Below are 23,333 nucleotides of genomic sequence, written 5' to 3'. Positions count from 1 at the left end.
CTTACATTTTGGATTGCTGCAGGACTTGGATGGAGTTTTGGGCTGACAGGTTCAGCTTGGCTTTATTCATCCAGCCAGTGAGGTCGTAGCGAACGGGATCTTTGCCCAGTTGGTGGAAGATCTCAAACTGCAGCATCTGCTCACACTTGCGAAGGAAGCCTTCCTCTGGAATGTCGATACACCAGCAAGCAGAGGTTATTCAAGGTCAATGGGGTGAAGTCAGCAAAGCTGCACACACAGGGGGCCTATTGTCCCGCTAATATGAATGGGGTTTCTATGGGCTGTGTCCATTAGCACAAATTTGAGGTAGCCCGGTATAGTAAGAGACTAGGCTTGTGAAGGGTGGCACTGACCTAACAACTAACGTATACTGCACCTCCTTTATGTACCGGAAGCTGTACCTGTCCAAGAGAAGCAGGGGCAGAGACTCTGTCTGCAGGTTGTACATTCCTGTCTCCCTGACCTTGGAATGGAACCTCTGTCCTGCACCCCTCCCAACTCCTGCCCCAGCAGAGAAGGTAGCCAGATCAGTGAAGTGCAATGTCAGACGGATGCACATTAAATTAAAATACTCAAACAGGTACCGCACTGGCCTTTCCCACGGTGCAATTCTGCTGGCTTCTGGAAAACGATGGAGCTAGAAAGCAGCTGTGAAGCCTGAAACAACTCAGCCACCTGTGCCATTCTCCATCCCTGCACGCTGCTGCCTTTCCTTAGGGCATAGCTGCCCAGGCGTAGCCCCTGCTGCCAATGTGGCCCCAACCAACCCAGCAGACAGGGAGGTGGAGATGCTCACAGGGCCGGTTCCAGGCACCAGCGCAGGAAGCAGGTGCTTGGGGCGGCCAATAGAAAGGGGCGGCACATCTGGGTCTTCAGCGGCAATTCAGCGGCGGGTCCCTCAGTCCCTCTCCGAGGGAAGGACCGGCCGCCGAATTGCCTCCGAAGAAGGAAGCGGCGCGGTAGAGCTGCCGCCAAAGTGCCGCCAATCGCGGCTTTTTCTTTTTTTTTTTTCTTTGCCACTTGGAGCGGCAAAAAAGCTGGAGCCGGCCCTGCTCACAGTCTCACCCTTGTTGCCTGGGCAGACTCCAGCTTCCTGTCTATTTATAAATGGTGCCTGTTGCACATAGTATATAAAAGGTCTTTTCTCCGGGTCACTCAGGTTAGCAGCAGTAAGGTTTCTTTAAGCCGTGCACACTGCAGAGACGACACCGTTTATGGGCCTGCTCCTCAGTTCACGTGAACCAGCCCAGCTCCTCTGACTTCAATGCCAACTCACACCAGCTGCGGCTTGGGCTCTATATGTTTAAGTTTACTTCCTGGATTTTAGGTTATTTTGGAGCTGGGTCTGAAACACTATTGGTCTTGTTCCCACCTTCAAAGGTGCTGCTGTCAGAGGCGCACGCTGCAGCTAACCTAAGGAATCCAGCAGGCTGCTGTGCGGGAACTAAAACGATTTTCTCAGCAGTGTTGATATTTGTCACAAACTCTTCTACCACCGTTGACCTGGGCAGTTTCACAAGATGAGAATGTTGGGAATTTTTCAGTCTAGTTGTCCGGGTTAGCACTGTCAGACTGTTCCACACTGTCTGACTACAGATGTCCTGAACACACGGAAATCCTTTCTATACTTGACCTACCCAGAAATAATTTGGGTATTGCGTCTGTAACTGGCTTTCCTTTAGATGCGCCATCACTCGGACACCAACCTTAATCATTTCACTTGACTCTAGTCTGCTCCAGCTCCCCTGGAAGTGAATGGCAAAGCAGCCGCTGATTGGAGTAAATGCACTTAGCTGGCACTGAACATCTGCTCACACAAAATTTCCTCTCCAGTTCCACTGCTGAGGATTTATTCAATGATGCAAAGATAAATACTGTACATGCATCGAAACCTGGAACTTCCATTAAAGTCAAGCCCAGCCCATGTCCACTAGAGAGCACCAGGAATGCCCCTGCAGCCTGGCAAGCTGGCTGGTCAGCAGGGATGGAGAGATTGTTGGTTCCCATGTATGGATGAGATGTTAGGCCAGGCAGTACAGCATTAGGAAGTTATATGTTGAGTCCAAAATGCTACCTCAGTAGCTTCACAGGCTTTTAGGGCCACTTTGTCAGAGACTATGACGGGTGATCCCACAAAAATGCATGTGCACCCACAAAACCCAACCCCACATAAAGAGGTGCCTGCTTCTACTCACTAATGTGTGTGTTGTGAGCTCAGTGGGTCTATGTGCTTTTTTGCGGCTCCCTCTTTAAACCCTCCTTTGTAAATATGGTTGACAGTTGCTATTCATTGTATTCAGGAGATGCAAAGGCAGAAAGCTACGGTTTGATCAAGTGCAGCAAGAGGCCCCTGAAGAGGTTATAGCACCAATTGGAGAAAGGCTAGAATGAGACTCCGAGGCCTCCGTTCCTCTCCGTGCCCTTTCACAGGGTACTTTCAAGGACTCATTCTGACACCAAATGCCCAAAGAACTGGCAGAAAGCTGAGAGGACAGGGAGAAGGGTGTACTGCACGTAACAGCCACTGAACCAGAGTGCCTCCCCATGGCTCAACGATGGCCTTCCCCAGATAAAATGCTGTGAGTCCCATTTGCTCGCAGTAGCCGACAGAGTCAGACCCAGGCTGAGCCCGGCCCTTTGCTGCCAAGAAACGATCACCACCCCTGGTCCCCAAGCAGAGTGCAGCCCACTGAGGCATTTGATTTGCCAGATGATTTCTGAACCTTTCAAGCCCAAGGGAGGTGCCAATGGAGGGGCAGCGCCCATCGCCTCTGCAGATTTTACAAACAGCGTCCCCTTGATCCTTACCCTCACTCTCTGTGCCCTTCTTGGCAAAGTACGAGCACAGGCGGTTGAGCACCACGCTGTCGCTGGAGCCCGGAATCAGAACCTCCTCGTCCAGAATCCAGAGCAAGCCCTTGGGCTCTTCCGCCCGGCCCCCCGGCGGCACCTGCAGCTGGTAAAATGATACAACCCATCAGAACATCTCCCACGTGGAGCGAAGAGGGCAGGGGAGGCGAGCGGAGATGCGAGCTCAGCTGGCCCTGGTAAATGAGGCATTACATTGCCCTCTAGTGATGGCTCTTCGGTCACTTATGTAAAATGAGTTCGGATTCTGTATCCATATCCCCAAAAACTCAGCAGTAATGAGCTCCTCCGCTCAGTCTGTTTGCTGTCTCAGGCCAACAACTGACTGGACCAGAGGGACTGAGGTCCCTGTGAAGTTTGATCACAATGTCCATCCAGGTGACGGTGCAGGAGCACGGACCAGGTTGTGTGTGTGGGGAAGCAGGCACTGCCGCCACCCATGCTGGTTGTGCTTTAGGGACAACTGGATATTTCATTCTCTGTAGCTGTTATTTGGGCCCTTCACTAGCACTAGCCCATAGCTTAAAAAAAGCAGCCGCAGGGAACATACCATGAAACGTTAAGAACCTAACTGCAGCCTTTGCTCCAACCCCCCCCAGTCACCATTCCGTTCCTGTCACCCCAACGTCAGCGCACCTCACGTTAGCGCATTGCCTCAGGAAATCCTTGGTCCACTGCGAAAGGGAGACTAATCCTCGTGAAATACAAGATCCATAACCAGCAGCATTCCCAGCGCTTGCTCCCTTCCCCGCCAGCGTGGAGATGGACAGAGAGCAACCAGCTGTTGCTACTGCTCCCCGGCCGCGTTACCTGTGAGGGGTTCTGATCGATGACAGACACCGTGGCTGTCGGAGAGAGCTCTGGCAGATCAAAAGGCACCTCGACATTTTCCTGGAAAACATTAGTGAGAAGTTTGCTTCATTGGGGAGCTGACATTTGAAATCCAAGAGGAAATAAACTTGCAAGAAGAAAAACTGTGTCTGCTCCTTCTCCCCCCTTGCTGAGTGACAGCCTGAAGTTGGCTGATCAAAGCCCCTGTATCAGAAATCTTTGAACTGACTGCACTGGCTAAGCCTCAGTTGACATGACTGGGTAATTCTGTCACACTGAGGGTGCTCACAAGGCTTTGCCGCGGTTTGGGTGAATGTCAGAGAAGTTGCGTAAATAAGGATGTGATAATAAAGGAGGACTTCACAAGGAAGCATCTTGAAAACAATCAATTATTTAATTTGCAGCTTGCAGGCTTTTTATTGTTTTTATTCAGTTTTCCTCTCGAGCTGAGAATTCTAAGTCAACAAGCCCATGTTACCAGGCGCCTGTTTCTACAGCTGTTAACTTTCTCAGCCTCACTGCCCCACATAGACACGAGCCAGCCATTCATTACTGACAGCGTCTTCCTTGTGCTACAGCGTTGGATTATGCCGCTCCCCAACGGGGATTTCAGCACTTCTGAAAAACATCATTTTACACACATGCTTTGACTTTGTGCAGCTAATGTAACCAGTTCACGCTCAGGGCAGCCGTGAGTTAAGTGGCTCCTGGCCCCAGCAGCAGATGAATCAGGTGTTTTCCGCAGAATTCACAGTTTTAATGTCTTTCCATGCGAATTGCGTGAGGCAGCTGACTGCGGTTTCAGATACGGGACCTGCACCCACACATTGAGATGGAACCAGTTCAAATGCGGGGTCCCAGATTTAAATGGACACTGAAAACACAGGCTGATATCAAGACAAAATGTGCCTGAGCATTGTGAGTGAGGCAAGTAACTTCAATATTAAAATGCAGATTCATTTTTGACTTGCTGCAATTGTTTGTGGATTTTACATCAACTTGTTTCCTAGATAATTGAACATTTTCTTTTCTTTTCTCTACCTGGCACACAGGGATACAAAGACAAGTGCTCAGCTATGTCGCTAGCAGGGCCTCCTCAAGCCACCTCCAATGTGACAAAGCTACTCAAAGGGAAGTCCAAGCCAGTCCATCCCAAATGGGATTTCTATTGGGACCACAAGGAGCTGATGGGGAAGGAGTACCACACAAACAAGGTGGGAAGGGGACATTGCTTAAGACTTCAATCTCCATTCAGATTTTGGGATGCTTTAGCAGTACTTCTCTCATTAAAAGCCAGTATTTAAAAAGCCGTGGACACTCTGGCTGATATGCAGCAAGTGGAACAGCAGTTCAGATCCTAGAGAGGGTCAGAGCAGGGGCCTCACCTCCCTGTACCTCTCCAGCTCGGACATGAACGTTCTCTTGTAGAACAGTGCCTGCAGCTGCTCATGCACATAGTTGTGACAAAGTTCTTCAAAAGTAGCTGCTCGCTCCTTCTTCTGGTGTCGAGGGTTGTGGAAACCAGGGGTGTCCACCACCATGATGGAAGCCATGGAGAGGTGACTGGATGAAAAAGACCTGAGAAAACACAGTAAAAATAGTGTGGAAGCTTTAGACAAGAACATATCTGAGTCCTATTTGGTTAATTGAAATTATTTCCTTCCCCAACTGTAAATATTCTTTCCTCCTGTAACTATCATTCCAGGAGGCACTTTTAATCATTACAGTCCTACGACCCTAAGCAATAATAACACCACATTTAATATCTCAACACTGCCTAGTTGGTTGGCATATGTTTGTGTCTTTAAAACAGAGTGCTAATAACCACATAGCTACTGATATTTTCCTGTCCTTTAGAATTTGAACTTTATCCAAGTCCTCCTTGTTTTATTTATTCCTGGTGACTGCTTCCAGCCTAGAACAGAAGATCTGGCATAGCTTGTTCCTGACCTGGACTAATAAACTTTTCACGGATGATGGGATGAGATGCCTCTTCTTAGGCAGCATACCTGAAATATGGAGTCGTCAGACCTAAGTCGTCTTAACTTTGGGTGGCAGGACTGGTCCTAAAGATGGTTAATTGAGCCACATTGACTACGTTACTGGCAGTTTTAAGTTCCAAAGTATCGACTGTAGGAAAATAAAGAGTGTGATATTGCTTCTGTGGAAGAATGCTGGGGAAATGATTGAGGACAGTATAACCGCAAACGCGGAACGCAGCAAGTATGTTCTGAGGTAGAGACATACTGTAGGTCGCTGGGAGAGAAACCATCTTTCCAACAACTTCTTCCAAGTTTTGTTTCCATCCATGCCAAATACTTCAGATAAAAATAACTGTGGGAACATGACCTGGAGAAAGCTCTGTGGTTTTTTCAAATATCTATTTCTGAAAAGGTTGAGTTACTCTGCTCTCCTTCAGATGCATTGTTTTATGTCGTTTCCCATCTCGTCCTCCCGTGGCATGATACAACACGATTTGTAGAGCTGCACATTCTGCACATGGGTGAGATGTAAGAGCATGTACTTCTGTCAGATGGCAAATGCCAACTGAAGAAAATTGCTGAAAATAATTGGAGGGAAAAATGCTAGGCATTAGCATCCCGAAGTCTCCCTGAAAAATACAAGTTTGCAGGAAGAAACAAAAGTATTTTTAGAATTCACTTAAAGAATTTCCTATCAGCACCTTCCCCTAGCACCACTGACATGTCCTGTGATTCTGAAATTATAGTACAAGTTGAAAGTGATTTAAATTCATGGTACCTCATCAACTCAGTGAGAGTCAGCAAAATTTTTTTGACTGCATTGAAACATAAGTTTTCCACTGTGACATACTGTATCATTGTTGGAATGGCTTTACAGGCTTTGATGGGCTGGCTTGAAAAATAAAAACAAGTGAAACAAAGCTGGTGTTAAAGGGAACGGAGGAATACAAGACACATTCTCTGAGCTAATGAGTCATTATTCAGGATTTTAGACAGCCAGCAGCATTTTGCTCTTCCCTGAGATCTCAGAGAATCATCTTTGGACAGGCTGAAATAAATCAGAAGCAACAATCTGGAGTATTTCCAGTCACAGGATTGAATCTAGATTTTGGATTTGACAACTTGAGCTGTAAATCAGAATGAAAAACAAAGAGACTTCCGTGGCCTGATTCTTTTCTCTATTGTCTTGACTAGAGTTAGCCTTGATTTACACCAGGATAAGAAAGACAGGAACCAGTTCCCAGGATTCCTTCTTTTATAGCAGCTGCAGCATCGCTGCTGAGAAGCAAGTGGGAGATGGGATGGTGCAATTGGGGTTTCCAGGCCAGAAGGCAGCATTATAACTAACTGTTAGCAGCACCAGAAAGAGGCTGATTAAATGTCCAGTAATCATCAGCTGCTTTTGGAGTTTGGATACAAACTCTATAATTCTTAAGAGCTAGCTCACAGCTCAGAGTCAAGCTTTTTATTAGAGAATGAAGCCTACCAAGCAATCTGTATGGCTCAATCTTTGATTTCACAACCAGTTTATTACTCTGTACATACTGGTAACCTTGATTTCAATCCTGCAAAGTCACAACGATTATTAATAAGTAAACAAGCCAGTTCTCAACACCGCAGTGCTCCAGTGACTGTGTGGTCTACAGCGATATAAGGCGAGTGGAACTAACGAGGGGAACAGGCCCATCTGACTGTGGGGAATACTTCACCTCAGCAGAAAATGTGCTAATTGGATATTCCAGTCTCCGAGATGCACATTGGATATAAGAAACAGAACTGAATGTGTTTTTGTCATAGAAAAAACGAATCTGATTACCATCCTCTGGCTACCAAAATTCACATAAACATGACCATCAAAGAGGAGATTTCACATCCCCGGGATTAGGAAGGTTTGGAAAGCTTTGAACTAAAGGTAGGTATGAGTATGGGTAAACTGGTAAAATCTTAATTTTAATTTCATGTCACTTGTAAAATACTCAGTTCCGTAAGCCGTGGTTTGTGATATTGACAACTTGCACTTTCATTTTTAATAAAATGAAATATTTTAAAATAGAAAGGATGCAATGTAGCTAAAAAGGGCAAACCATCTAGAAAGTGGGACTCATAAGGGGGCTTCTGGAGGCAACACAAGAGCCTGAAGTCAAAGCTGGTTTCCCGTAGTACTAAGAAAAGGAGTTCTTTCCACCTAGGCCCATGAAGAATGCTTTGGAAAAGCAAGAAAAATCATGAAACTTCTCAGACTGACTCTGCGAAACTAGTAAGCACCAGTAAATTGAAAAGAAGAGAGGTAGCACAGTAGCTAACAAAGCAGGGTCCTGGTCCGTGACTGGGGCTCCCACCAACCACCACAATGCAAAATACAAGTAATAAGAAGTGAGTGCTAGGCTGAGCAGCACAACTGGGAGGCTGGGGAGCAGAGGAAAGAACTCAAAAGAGTCCAAATAAGAATCAGAGAAACCTCTGAATGTTTGGAGCACTTGCCTAACCTAGCAAAACATCCCTTCTACTCACTGTCTGGCCACAGCCCCGGCACTGCAGCTTGCTATCTGCTAAGGGCCACATGAGCTCTGTGTCGGATTTTTCAAGTGCTCTGTATCCACAGTTGAGACCAGATCTGCGAAAGCACTCAGCTCCCGGCACCTCCCAGTGGGACACTGATGGCCGGACTTTCCAACGCACTGAGCTCTTGGGAAAATCTGACTCCAATTCTGGGGGCTGAGTCCTTCTGAAAATTCTGGACTCGGGGTGGGATTTTTGAAAGCACTGACATGACCGAGGAGAAAGAGTTTCAATGACTTTTAGTAGGACTTATGCTCCTAGGAGGAGACGGGCGGATCCCTTTGCATGAGGGAGTGCGCCCGCCATTAGTTACCAGGGCTCACAAAGCAGGGGTGATTTTAGACACCCAGCTGTTGTTGGATGATCACAGCCCAGTCATAATTCAGACAGTTTACTGTGTGCGTCTGGTCCGGAGGTTGGCACCTCTCCTGTCGAAGGAGAGTCTGGCCAAAGCGGTGCTCAGCACAAGCCCTTCAGCTGGATCCCTCATGCTGCCAGCCCTGCCTTCTCTGTCGGGGCCCCAGGACGCTGGGATTTGTCCCCCCTTGCCCCAGAGCCTGGTGACCTGCCGAGCAGGCCGGAGGGGCCATCTGAGGACGGTTGAGAGTCAGGCCCTGGTCTGATGGGAGGGGGTGGAAAGTCGCTATTTATAGCTGGCTGGCTGAGCAGTGCCGATTCCAGCCTGAATGTTTGTCCTGTAATGTGGCTGGGGTATGGGGTTGTAATGCTAGTTAAGTGCCGTGATGCCCTGGTACCAGCTTTTATCATTGAAATCCAGAAAAACAGATACAAAAATGACGAAGGCGCATGGTTATTTTTGAAAATCCGACCCAAGATATGGAGCGTCCTGCACGCAAAGGAACCAAATCCGGCCGTGAGCAAGTAGCCGCTGCATTATGCTCCAGGAGCCTTTCCGCCTGCTTCTTCATCGCCGGGCGGCCAAACACGTCCCGTGGGGATGAGCAGAACGATCTATTGAGCATGCTGTAGTATCCTTTAAGAAGTTCATTCTTTGACTTTCTTCTGTTACAGAAATATTCTTCAGATAACCTTTCTGCAGCGGCCGGGGACTACCTACCACGTGCATCTCTTCAGAGTGCGTTCGGCGAAGATTTCTCTTTATTAATGTCAGGGATGGGGAACATAAGGGACAAACATAATGGACATGAATCATTTCTATGTATTTAAACATTGTTTATCAAGCCTTCCGCTCTCTACTAGCCCCGGAGAGACTTATTTGTTTGTTCTCTTAATTGCCTGGCTTAGGAACGCTCAATACCTGTTGATCAGAGAGACAACAGCAGCAAATAGTTCTTCATAGAGACCTGCAGCCATCCCCTCCACACATTCCACCCCCGTCATCTTGGGCCCTAGAGGATACAAAGAGAAAAGAGGACAGAAGAGCAAAGACACTGAATGATTTATTTTCAATCCTTTTTGATCTTCCATAGACAGAATTGATAATAACTACATCGCCTGCTCCTAATTCCTATGTCCAAGGCACTATATAAATCCATTTACACGAGGAATAAATATTTGCATGAGTGGCCCTGAACTGCTCCAATGTCTCTTACCTGATTTATATTTTGTAATAAAGGCTTTACAATATAGGGACTGATCTCACAAACTCTTACTCACACAAGTATATCCTACCAGAGTCAACAGACTGCACTCCAGTCAGTAAGGACTACTCATATGAGTACGGGCTGGTTCTTAATCTGCATGAAATCAGAGAGCGAGACACACACATACACACACACACACACACACAAACTCTAAACCTGCCTTCTGGAATTAGCTCCATTCATTCTTCTGTTCATTCCAATTATGCACTGGTTCATTAATGCTACCAGACATATATTTATGCTTGCTCTTCACTGAGCGAGCCCTGTAAATGCCATACAGCATGTTACCCACATTTTCTCTAGAAAGACGCAGGCTTTTGCAACAAATCTGCAGTGCTGCTTCGTGCAGGAGCATGATGAAGAGAGGCTACCTTTACATACTGACTTTTGTTTTTTTGATAGCTCTTAAAACATTTTACATTCTTCCTTTAACCCTGGAACCTGAGCTGGTTGCTAGGAAACAAATAGCCTCCTAGCACCTTTCTCAAATATGACAGTCCTTTCCGTGGCAGATGTCAGAGTCTGAGAACCGTGAACACTGGCTGCAAACACACAAAGGGGAAAACACAACTTTCAAAAGGAAAATATCACCAAAAGAAGGGAGAAAAATAAAACAGACACATTGAAATCAGAGGGATGCTGGCTGTGAATTACACTCAGTGCCCAGATGTCAGCGGGGAGCAACACATTCTTGGCTTCTCAGCCAAATGATTTCCACTTGCTACTTAAAAATACTTGACATTTACAATTCAAATAACTATTTGTTAGGACTGAAGCTCCCCTCCTCCTCTGCTGCTTTTCAGCCTCCTTGCAGGAAATAGTTGGCAAGTGCATGTTCAATAGTTCTCCTGTTGGTTTCAGCACAATGCAAAATTGTTACAAAAATACACAAATTGCCCTGTGAGTGACAAAAGAAATGACAAAGGTGTGGCAGCTTGCTGGTCTTGGGAAAGGTATTAGCCTGTTTTGGAGTGTCACTGCCTCATTTGCCTGTTCTGTTCAGGTAGTGATGTTTCCTCTTGTGGCATACAAAGAAAAGTGCGAATGACATGCCGATCATGCAGATGGCAAGGACATAGCCTAGTCCAAGGGATTCGAATGACTTTGGAGATGTTCAACACATCTGATAATGCAGATGACGGAACAAATATCATCTAGCTCACCCTAATTTACAGGAGGAGAGGAGAAGTCGGGTGTGCCCATGCTAGCTGTGCTCCAGCAGGCTCTCGCTTGCAAAATGGAGCAGAGTCTCATTGGAACAGGGTCTCTCTGACAAATGTGTCTTCGCTTTGCAAATAGATTGATTTTTAGACCATGTTACTTGACTTTCCTTGCAGTGGGATTGTAGGATTAATTATCTTAAGATGCTCTGAAGAAGTGACATGTAGGATCAGTATTATAAACTGGGGACAATTACATTAATTATCTTTAAAAATTCTCTAATATAACTATGTTTAAAGGATCACAGCACTGGTGAGAGATGGGTGAAGTATATCTCTCGAGAACACTCCGCAAATACTCTAACTATTCCTTGGTCAAGTCAAGAACAATACAGGGCAATATTTCCACATCAATTATACTTAAAGGAAAGGGTGGAAAAGTCTGATACCAGCATTTCGTTCCTCATCTTTGCTCAGCCGACTCGTTCCAGATGTGACCTGTTCTATTATCTGTTTCAGATGGTGCTTGAAGACCGCTGTTGTGAGCTCCTCAAAATCGCAGCCCAGTACATCTGCAGCATTGTTAGCCCACTCAAATTTCATGAACTGCTTCCTGCCAACTGACAAGAGAGGAGAAAAGACAATAGAATCACACAAAACAAGCCGGAAGATCACGAGCAGCTGCATCTGACTGCCTTCCATTCCCAACCCATGTCCACCCATAGGTACAGAAAGCAAACCTATCATTTACCATGGAAAGGGTGGAATGGGGTGGAAGAACATCCTGGGTCATCCTCCTGGTGAGACCTGTTTACTCTTTCCCCACCAAGCAAAGAAGGATTTCACCCTTCCCTGAATACATAAATTGTTCCTCGCATTCAACTTTCAAACCCCCACCCCACTGCCTTCACTGACCTCAGAATAAGATGGACACGGTCACATGCTAAGGGAAGGTTCTGGAAAGAATTCATCCAGATGAAAACAGGCAAAAAAAAAAAAATCCCGACCCTCTGACCTGAATATTTTCTGAGCATGGAATGAGAGCCTGCCTACCTCACATTCATGTTTTGAGATACATTATGGTGATGAATGCTCAGGTAAAGTCTATAAATAAATGTTCTTGTTTTCACCTTGAAACTGTGGTTACCATTAATAATTTTACCTTTTGCCTAATTGCCATTATCTTGTTATTCCCTGCACCCGGTGGAGAGAACACTACAAATACCACGGAAACATTAATTACTCACAAATAACAATGGTAAAGATTTTAGCGGTGACCAAGTAACAAAAGAAATGGGGCAGATGGTCGTAGGCTAGAACAGTGGCACACTAAACAAAGACAGGGAAAAATCTGCAAATGCAAGGTCATGTGATCTGGAAATGATTTTTCGATAGAAAGTACTTTAAAATAAATTGCTGCTCAGGTGTAATATGGCAGAGCTAATTAGTTACAACATGATGGAACCCATTCATAAAGAATACAGAGTAGAATAAAACTGATTGCTATAATTAGGCTTAATTTCACCTCCACGGAGTGCTTTATATTGTAGAACCTGTATTTATAGTTGGCGCTGCAGCAAACCCACGCATATTTGAAATGCTGGAAAGAAGCACCACCTCCAGACTATGGCACGTCCTGCAGTTTTCCCTGTAGCCTCACGTCTAGCGGAGACACTGCTCTTTGATCTAATCCCAGTGCCTACAGAGGGGCATGTGTGCCAACTGCAAAGGGCAGCACCATTCAGTCTGGGAAGAATCATTGCTTGTGCGTTTGTGTTTTAAAAGGATTAAGTAGGTCTCTGCGCTGGGGGCAAGTGTGGAGCTTGAAAAGGCTTGGGAGAGTGGGAGGAAAGGGAATTGGCGAGGAGCAAAGTGTGCCAGAACTTCCTCAGCTCAGCACAGCAGACAGGAATGCTAAAGAAAAGCAGGTATCAGAGGTTTCAGAGTCTTTTTGAGGTATCAGAGGGGGAGCCGTGTTAGTCTGGATCTGTAAAAAGCAACAGAGAGTCCTGTGGCACCTTATAGACTAACAGACGTATTGGAGCATAAGCTTTCGTGGGTGAATGCCCACTTCGTCAGGCGCAAGACCCACAAAAGCTCATGCTCCAATACCTCTGCTAGTCTATAAGGTGCCACAGGCCCCTCCGTTGCTTTTTACAGAAAAGCAGGCTGCTTGTTATTCATATTTACGTGTCAGTACTCAAGTTACTGTCCCAGCTCAGTGGCAAGGAACTGAGCTCCGGGAACAAACTGGGAGCGCTGAGCTCTGCCACGGGGACTAGGGAGGAACGTGGCCCTGGAATCAGCTAGAGAAGATACTATAGCAAGCCAGTGGCAACCTAGGTTGCTTTCTGTCACTGTACCACACACTGTAGCTGCTTGGAATGTCACAGAGACAGCTGGGATTAGACTCAGGCCTCCCTCCACCAGCCCAGGACCTGTTCCCTTTGAGTTACTGAAGAAGTTCCTTTATAAGATCAGTATACAATCTATGACACACAGCTGAGCAAGTCCAACTCTGTCCAGTAGAGGACAGTTGTGCATTTACCTTATACTGCAGTAGGCTATGCCAAATTCCTCCCTGGGGAAAGTGCAAGGAGAAACCAATAGAATTATACCAGGGAGGAACTGGGCCAGTCTTTAAAAAAAATTATTAGATCAGTTTCTTCAGGAAGGATTGAGCAGGAGCCAATGGCTGGGAGAGGCAAAGAGGACCAAGCTGCCATGGCATCATAATCCAATGCCAGGGCAGTGGCTGGCATCGCCGGACGTAGCCATCAGCCGGGCACATTCTAGAACATCAGTAAGACAATCTCTGCCAAGGATCATGGGCTCAAGCAAATCCAGTGACTAGCTCAGTCACCTGGCTACAGTGGATTGTCAGGGCCAGAGTCTGCACTCAGTTGCCCTGGTGTAACTCAGAAGTCATTCCACTGATTTCAGCAGCGTTACTCTGGATTTACATCAGCATAACTAACTGGGAGAAGACTTTGACCCACAGTTGGTTATTAATTACAAGCTCATTTAAATGGTTTTAATTACTTAAAGCTTTTTCAAAGATTGTAATGAGCACTGAAGCGTGTTAAAGAAAAATGGTCACCTCTTGCAAAAAATAAAACCCAAGTTCCAGCTTCTCGGATGGCACTGAAAGCCGAGTCCCGCTGAGGATGTGACAAGCATCTCTCGGAAGGCAAACCAAGATGACCAGGTGAACAGGGCCCAAGAAGGCCTCTAAGCATCACTTCCAATGACAATGCTAGCGTTCCTGGGGAGAAGAGCCCTCAGCATTGATAATAAGCAAAACGTGTTTCCTGCTCTAAGTGCAGCCTTGACAGGGAGGTTTGGGAGAACTGGCAAAAGATGCTCTGACTCAGTGGGGTTTGTCTATTGCCACCCAGCCAGCTCCAGTTACAAGGCGGGTTTAAAAAACACACACACAGAGTAGGACTGCAGTTGTAAAAATAACAGGGGTGGGTGTGGTTCTGAATTCTGTTTTCCAGATAATTTAAGAGAAATCTGAACAATGGAGAGTAGGATACTGGCTGGAAACCAAAGACCTTCCTCTATTTGAACTATGCCAGTCAGACGCAGACCAGCAAAACTGACAAAAATCCAAGTCAGACATTTTATGCATCTTCTTTGTCTATTTTGTAAAGTTTTTAATTTCAAGGGTTAATATTTCATTACTGCCATCATCGTTATTCCATATGAATCCTGACATCCCCTCATTCACTGGGACTATGAATTACTTCTGTCCCCCACCCCCAGCTCTATTTTCAGGTCTTAAGTGGGACTTAATAGGGACTCAGGGCTCGTGATGGCCCCTCTGTGCAGGAGCTAATTCCACCCAGAAAGCTTTCTGCTGGTGCATTGGAAGGGATCTGGAATACTAGATACCAAACCCTGTCACCTCTGATCTGGAGCTGAACTTGGAGGCCATCACTGCTAAAAATAAAATAAAATATATAAACTACATAAAAACTAGAATTTGCTTTTTAAAGTTCACAGCTAGTTGAATAGCCACCACTTACTGTAGATCTTGTGCATTTATTAAGACAGCAACCGACGTGTTCTCTATTTCTGACGTTAGCAGTTTTACTGAGGTATCCCTCAGCTTTAGGCAATGCATTTAAAGCCAGTCCTTTGGGTTCTCATTCCAGTGCCCAGATGTTCACAGTGGCTAGGGGTTGGGATTGCAGTCCCATTGCGGAGTGACACCAATGGGTCCGTGTGCCAACCGAGAAGTTAATTAGCCCTAAAGTCCTCCTTGTAACCAACCTCTCCAAGCAACCTCCATCCCCTTTTAGTAAGAATCCCACACCCCCAGTTAGCTGCCAAGCATCTTGTCTTTCTTTGATCTGTCCCTGCCCCAGAGAGCTTACAATAGGAATATATGCTGAATATTGTCTATATTTAGAGCCCTATATCTATTAATTTTACCTCTGATCGCGATAACAATAATAAATAAATAAAATAATAAATAGTATAGCATTTTTCCTTAATCATTTGAAAATTTCCATTGGCATGAATGGAAGTTTGGGTTGAGTAAGGATTGCAGGATTTGGTCCTTAGTTAATGGCGCATTGTAATTACACACTTCTAGATGTAAGTGATTTCTCCGACTGGTCGTGCTCCTAATGGCTTTTTCCGATGGTTCACACGTCTATTAATTTAAAACCACTAATTTTCAAACCTAGCAAAGTCACCGTTTGCCTTCAGCACAGCCAGCTGCACACTACAGCCTCAATCCTGCAAAGACTCAGGCATGTCCTTTCTGCACTGCGAGTGGTCCCATTGATTTCAAGGAATCATAGAAACGTAGGGCTGAAGAGCCTCGAGGGGTCATCTATTCCATCATCCTGCTTAAGCGCACCATATAGACAGCAACTCAACAATACGTGTGCAGGTGGCTCAAACCTCCAAAGAGATTCTGCCTTTGGGCAGAGACTAAGCAAGGAAAATGTCAAGCCCAAAGGAAATTATTTTCCAAAAGTTCAGAGTGAGTGAAGACAGGGGGGTTGAATTGCAATTGTAACGATCTAGTAGTTGCTGCTAGCAAAGGCTAAAATAGCATTTTCTTGCATAGTTTAAGAGCTTCAGAAGACTGAACTAACAGATGTGTTTATGTAAGCTGATGAGCTCACGATCGATCCCTTCAAATTCAGGATTGTCTTATTCAAGCTCAACAATGATTGCAGTCCCCACAGCCCTGGAGGGCATAGTGCTGTGGTCTCCCACAGCAAATAAAGCTGACATATATTTTCAATGACAATTATTTATATGCAACAACAGTGATTCCATCTTAATGATTAAAATCCATAAGGAGGCAAAATGCAGACTACATCCTTTCAGAATTGACAAATATATATGCGTCTGTGACAGCAAGCTGGCAGGAAAACAGCGAAGATGCGCTGGAATGGACAGAAAAGGAAAGAGACGGACAAAGTCAAAACAACAAGGAATCTGGTGGCACCTTAAAGACTAACAGATTTATTTGGGCATAAGCTTTCGTGGGTAAAAACCTCACTTCTTCGGATGCATAGAGTGAAAGTTACAGATACAGGCATTAACTTTCACTCTATGCATCCGAAGAAGTGAGGTTTTTACTCACGAAAGCTTGTGCCCAAATAAATCTGTTAGTCTTTAAGGTGCCACCAGACTCCTTGTTGTTTTTGTAGATACAGACTAACACGGCTACCCCCTGATACAGGGACTTATCATTGCTGTAAAGGATATATTAGACTAGGCTTTTCCATAAACTGTGGCCAGAAAGTGAATGCAAAAGGAAAGGGAAGGAATGACTCAGACCAGGTAGAAGATAGAGTGTGGACAATTAGCAAAGCACAGTCAAGAGGATCTCTCCATTCTTCTCTGTGCACATTTCTTTCTCACTTATTTTTGATTCTGATAAAGCTCCAAACATCAAGGCATGCACTCTGAGTGTGGGGGCAGTGGCTAGACTCCGTTCAAGCTGTAGAATGTTAACTCTGCCCAGGGGGTGCAGAACACAGAGGGCTGGATTCCCTTCGCAGCCAAACTAGGAAGGGGCACTTGCTAGGGTCTGTGACAAGGACTTTCAGTGAGACTTAGGCTACGTCAGTTACGCAACACCGAATGGCAACACATCTAAATACCTTTAACTATCAGGCCTACATGCATCTGACGCGGTGGGTATTCACCCACGAAAGCTTATGCTCCAATACGTCTGTTAGTCTATAACAGGGGTCGGCAATGTTCGGCACGTGGCTCGCCAGGGTAAGCACCCTAGCGGGCCGGGCCAGTTTATTTACCTGCTGATGCGGCAGGTTCGGCCGATCGTGGCCCCCACTCGCCACGGTTCGCCGTCCCGGGCCAAAGGCGGGCAGCAGGAAGCGGCGCGGGCCAAGGGATATGCTGCCCGCAGTTTCCCGCCACCCCCATTGGCCCGGGACGGCAAACCGCGGCGAGTGGGGGCCGCGATCGGCCGAACCTGCCGCATCAGCAGGTAAATAAACTGGCCCGGCCCGCTAGGGTGGTTACTCTGGCGAGCCATGTGCCAAACGTTGCCGACCCCTGATCTATAAGGTGCCACAGGACTCTTTGTTGCTTTTTATCAGGCCTACGTGACTTCCTCAATTGAAGCGAGTCTTCTAACTCTACATGCAGTGCCTTAACCATAAGGCATCCTTCTTTCCATATTTCAGTTCCTCTTTCAAACATCCTTTCTAGCACACACACCCTTGCATAACAACACTGAAAGATACAAGACTTGCTTCCCAGGATGCCTGAGTTAATCAGACTTGAATGTCCTAGTAAGCATGAGAGGGCTGTTCACAGCCATTCCCTCACAAGCCAAGCACCAGATAAATCTCTCTTCAAATTGAAACCTGCAAACTCTGTGCAGTTCTGCTTAGCGTCCTCTTCTGGAAACGAAGGGGTAAATGGACAGATAAGCACAATGATGTACTGTATGCAGTGTTGTTGTAGCCGTGCTGGTCCCAGGACAGATAAGTACAATGTTTATCTTGACATGACATAAGATGGCTGCCTCACGTGAGATACTTTGGAAATATTTGGATTTCTTTCTAGGCCTGCTTTCTGCTGCTTCGTAAGTAAGATCTTGCAGCTACCTAAGAGGGAAAACTCTAAACCTTATTAAAATGAGATAAAAGCTGTTGCTCTATAATGCACACATTGTTTGAGGTTAGGGAAATGTTACTAAGTTATTAATATACACCAGCTACTCTCTACTTCATGCCTCAGATTCTCTCTTTGGAGACTGTTCTAAGAACATATCTGAATAAACGTTAAATAATTTCTGAGATACTCTTCATACTGCTATTACTTTTCACACTGAAAAATATTCCTTAAATGGCACATCAACTTTACTTGATTGACATATCCTGAATAAGCAAATTAACATTCACGAAAAAATCCTCATAGAAATCCTGATTTGTTTGGTACTTTTTTCCATGCGTTGTGCCTATTGATTTGTTAAGCAATTTTCCTTTCTATTTTCAGCCTGCTCTGTGTAGTGCTAAGCAGGCTTTTTCCACTTCATAAATTATAAATAAAAACAGCAGTGTGCAGTCACCTTGGTATGTAATCCACCTATTGTACAACATCTGAACTTCAGCACGTAGAAGGTAATGATTTCAGCCTGTTTAATATTTAAGAGAGGCAATAGGAAGCGACACTGTCAGTATGATGCTTGTTTACATGCATGCGCACACACAGCGTGTACACCAGAGTGGTAAAATAGCAATTAAATTCTACCATATACCATAGAACAGGCCAAGTGACATTCCCATAGTATAGAATCGAGGTCCATGACTCACATTAGCTTTGTTTGTTTCTGTTGTTTGAAAAAGTTGTTGTTATTATTATTAAATCCCAGGAATGGCACTTCTTTGGTCATGTAATAACAGCATAACCCAGTGGTCTCCAGGTAACCTAGAAGGCCATATGGCAAAGTTACGGGGAAAACCCAGATGATTCAGAGGTGACTGGACTTGGAGTTATTTTTTCTGCCTTATGCAAGTGGGACTTGTCTAATAAGATTCCATCACATTTAACCTTTCCTTAATGCTAAATCCCCATTGCATTGAGCTCTGGCATTAACAGCACATGGTGGAGCAGCAAAACGATGATGCTAATCTGGGCAGGTTTTGGGAGCACTGATAGAGTGGTGTTTCTATAGCACTGCGGCGAAGTCATTCCACGTATTCCTGGAAGAAGCTAAACCCAGTGGTACCATCCTTGTTACTCACAACCTTCTTCCTTCACGTCCCTGGAATCAGGCTGGCTCTGATTCTCGTCTCACAGCAGGAACCTGCCAGTTCATGCCGCTGGTGAGGGGTGAGTTACTCTTGAAGACAATGAAAATGGAACAAACTGTGACCAGTCCGGGGACAAGAGCAGGAATTTTGAGATGTAAATCCAAGAGAAACATATTAATAGAGAGTATCAGAGGGGGAGCCGTGTTAGTCTGGATCTGTAAAAGCAGCAAAGAGTCCTGTGGCACCTTATAGACTAACAGACATATAGGAGCATGAGCTTTCGTGGGTGAATGCCCACTTCTTCGGACATGCATCTGACGAAGTGGGTATTCACCCACGAAAGCTTATGCTCCTATACGTCTGTTAGTCTATAAGGTGCCACAGGACTCTCTGCTGATATTAATAGAGAGTGCACCTCAAGCATCTACCAGTCAGCCTGATTTAACACCCTACGCTGCTCAAATCGCCTGTGGAAACTCATGGAGCAGCACTGAAAGTTCAAAGGCAACGTCTGTTCCTTAGACAGGGCACTTGACGGATGAGAACAGCTGTCTTAAAGCCAATTGTTTCGCTGCTCTCACTGTCATGCATCCTCAGAAGCCTCTGCATACACTGAGTTCATCTTAACTCCATAGGCAGCCTGGCCGGGACGGGCTGGGGGGAATGGTGGGCAGCAATTGGGTATTTCAAGCTGTACTTGGTGTGCCTGTGAGGGAAGCGGATAATTGCATCAGAAGGAAGTACGCAGAGCTGCATCACTTTGTTCAGTGGTGAAAACACCAGCCTTCCCAGTCACCTGCCTTATACCCCCTGCAGTTCCTGCAGTTCACCCCACCAACAATGTATTGACTTAATAATTGTTAATTAAGAGCCCTGAGACATCAGGAGTTAGTCACGAACATGCACGCCTCACATTTCCACTCTAATCAGTGCATGTGGGAAACAATTAAGGGAAATGAGAACGTGCTTGGGGAACCAAACACCTCGCTACCAGTCTATTAGAGGAAATGCAGCCTAATTAAGAGCAGAGACAGCAAGTGGGAGATGGGAATCCCACTGAGAACCAAGAAAGCAGGGAGAGCTCTGAGAAGCTGCTGCCCAGTGAAACATCTGCTTTGTGTACATAACTTTTCCTTAATTCCCCATACCTAGGGAAGGTCAGGCAGACTACTGTACTATTTCTCTTCTGCAGACTAAACAAACCCAGTTTTTTCAATCATCTTCCACGGGTCATGTTTTCTAGACCTTTCATCATTTTTGTTGCTCTTCTCTGGACTTTTTCCAATTAGTCCACATTTTTCCTGAAAGATGGCACCCAGAACTGGACACAATACTCCAGTTGAGGCCATATCAGTGCAGAGTAGAGCGGAAGAATTACTTCTCATGCCTTGCTCACAACACTCCTGCTAATACATCCCAGAATGATGTTCCCTTTTCTTTGCAACAGTGTTACACTGTTGACTCATATTTAGCTTGTGATCCACTATGACCCCCAGACCCCTTTCCGCAGTACCCCTTCCTAGGTAGTCATTTCCCATTTTGTATGTGTGTAACTGATTGTTCCTTTTTAAGTAGAGAACGTTGCATTTGTCCTTATTGAATTTCACTTGCACTTGCAACCCCTCCTACCTTGGTATTGTCAGCAAACTTTAGAAGTGTACTGTCTATACTATTATCAAATCACTGATGACGATATTGAATAGAACCAGATCCAGAATGGATCCGTGCAGGACCCCACTCGATATGCCCTTCAGCTTGACTATGAACCACTAATAACTACTGTTTTCCAACCATTTATGCACCCACCTTACAGCAGCTCCATCTAGGATGTATTTCCCTAGTTTGTTTATGAGACAGTCATGTGAGATAGCATCAAAAGCCTTACTAAAGTCAAGATATACCACATCTACCACTCCCCCCCATCCACACAAGTACATAAAATTAAGACAAGAAGCAATGGGCTTAAATTGCAACAAGAGAGGTTTAAGTTGGACATTAGGAAAAACATCCAGTCAGAGTGGTTAAGCGCTGGAATAAATTGCCTAGGGAGGTTGTGGAATCTCCATCATTGGAGATTTTTAAGAGCAGGTTAGACAAACACCTGTCAGGGATGGTCTAGATAATTAGACCTGCCATGAGTGCAGGGGACTGGCCTAGATGACCTCTTGAGGTCCCTTCCAGTCCTATGATTCTATGATGTTATAGGGATGGGATGCAAAGGGGCCACATACCCAGCTGGTGCAAATCAGCCACAACTCCACTGACATTAACAGGGCCAGATCCCCAGCTGGTGTAAATCACCACAGCCCTATTAAATTCAACGCCGATTTACGCCAGCTGGAGATCTGGCTCACTATGTGGACGAGGGAAAGCGAGGGCAGGAGACATATCTGAAAAGGAACGGCGAGGACCAGAGTCTCGATAAATGGAATTCTGGTCGCTGGGGCTTGGCTGTACCAGGCCAGCAAAAGCGTGTGCATATGCACCGCAGAAGCAGTATGACATTCCCAGCAGACACTGCTGCCTGCGTGAGTCACCCTCCCCACACCCAGCAGCCTTCCAGAGCCCTGCATCAGGGCACCTCGGGCACCATGCACTGCATGCTGGACTCTGAAGGCTTTTGATTATCTGGCCTATGGGCAGAAACGGTGTCTATTCCAATCAAGTTGGCTTAACTTGACTGAAACTCCCCTGAGCATCCAGCAAGGCTGCGCCCATGGCCAGCTCAGACGATCTTAAAGGTGATAACTCATGTATGTGAGGCGTTAGGGGGAGGAGTGTTCATGAAGCGAACTGGTATGTATGTGGAAAACACATAGTTTTGCCTGCATAGAAAGGGCCATCGTTTGTACATTTCCACCGGTTTCCTCTGCGATTGTTCATGGGTTGCTGCATTCGTTGTGCTGGCTGCACTTAGATGCCATTGCAAAGAATGTTGCATAAAACAGTAACTGAACAGACAAGTAACACCAGAGTGTGGCAGGGGAGTGGTGGAGGTTTTATCAGCCCCTGTGTGGAATAAGCTGCTTCACTCACTCTCCCCTGGCCGGCCATTCATGCCAATAAAACTTCTGGTTCTGAGAGGGCTCAGAGGGTAACTGGGCAATCGCCCCTCTGCTTTTAGGTGTCAAGGGGGGGCTGCTTTGCCACCTTCCCTAGAGGAGGATGCTGGGAGGAGCAGTGAGGGGACATGGCCGGGTCCAGCAGACTGTGTAACCCGCGTCTAGTGAGCTTGGCACTTGGAGGGGGCTCAATCCAGATGAGACTCAGGTAACGGTGAGTTGGGAGAAGCAGCCAGAGCAGTCACCAGGTCTTATATCAGTGCCCCTGACTCGGGGGTGGGACGGCCCTTGGCTTCGTGGCACAGGCGTGCAGCGTGGGGGACACTGTCAGACCCCGCACTGCTGCTGGAAGGCCAGGCAGCTACTGTGCCCAAGAGCCCTTCACTCGGCAGTGCCGGTTAAGAATGGTGCAACCTTTTCTTGCTGATTCAGGGGGCTTGCCCCCTTGAGCTGGGATCTCTGTGCTGCACCTTGAGACCACCCAGAAACCGAGGGCTGCAGCTGCTGCTCATTAAGTGGCGTTTCATACCAAGAGCGACTCCCGCCCGTGCTCCAGGACCTGCCCAGGCTGCCATGAGGAAACCCAGGAGTTGGTTATATGAGAGACGCTTTCCTCCCTGTGCCATAATCCATGGATAGAGTCCACAGAGGGGCTTGAGATGGAGCATCCTCCACAGAGGAGAGAGGGAGGTGCTGGCCCAGCATTTACGGGGTGGGGGCCTTGACCCTGGAACCCACTCCACTCCCGTGGTCTGGGAGATGGACTCTGGTAGCTCACAGGCCAGACTGCGATGCCCATCTCAGGAACTTGGGGATGGAGCAGAGATAGGATGGCTCCTGGGGAGGGGTGGGTTTATTTTACTATTCTGCTTCTGTACTCACGGCTAGAGTGGGACCGGCAGTCCCCGGGGTCATTTCATTCTAAACAGCACAGGACATGAAGAGGGACCTGCAGCCTGTAAGGGGCACTCGCTATGTTTCAACCCCC

General features: G+C 46.3%; 1 protein-coding gene across 15 annotated transcripts in view; it reads right to left on the bottom strand.

The window, feature by feature from the left end:
* The window catches only part of MYO18B (myosin XVIIIB), a 198,265-nt gene that overhangs the window by 118,142 nt on the left and 56,790 nt on the right, over nt 1-23,333 (bottom strand). For 13 of the 15 annotated variants that reach the window (XM_065568882.1, XM_065568889.1, XM_065568886.1 and 10 more), the window contains 6 exons: nt 11,475-11,645; nt 9,520-9,610; nt 5,085-5,277; nt 3,679-3,759; nt 2,809-2,956; nt 6-165 (listed from right to left, as the gene is read on the bottom strand). In XM_065568882.1, the coding sequence (XP_065424954.1) occupies nt 6-165; nt 2,809-2,956; nt 3,679-3,759; nt 5,085-5,277; nt 9,520-9,610; nt 11,475-11,645 (844 nt within the window). The remainder of the gene's footprint in view (nt 1-5; nt 166-2,808; nt 2,957-3,678; nt 3,760-5,084; nt 5,278-9,519; nt 9,611-11,474; nt 11,646-23,333) is intronic. The other 2 variants (XM_065568885.1, XM_065568888.1) reach the window with 1 other exon arrangement.

Source organism: Chrysemys picta, chromosome 15 (assembly GCF_011386835.1).
Source record: "Chrysemys picta bellii isolate R12L10 chromosome 15, ASM1138683v2, whole genome shotgun sequence".
Lineage (NCBI taxonomy): Eukaryota > Metazoa > Chordata > Testudines > Emydidae > Chrysemys > Chrysemys picta.
This window is presented reverse-complemented; position numbering and strand designations above follow the sequence as displayed.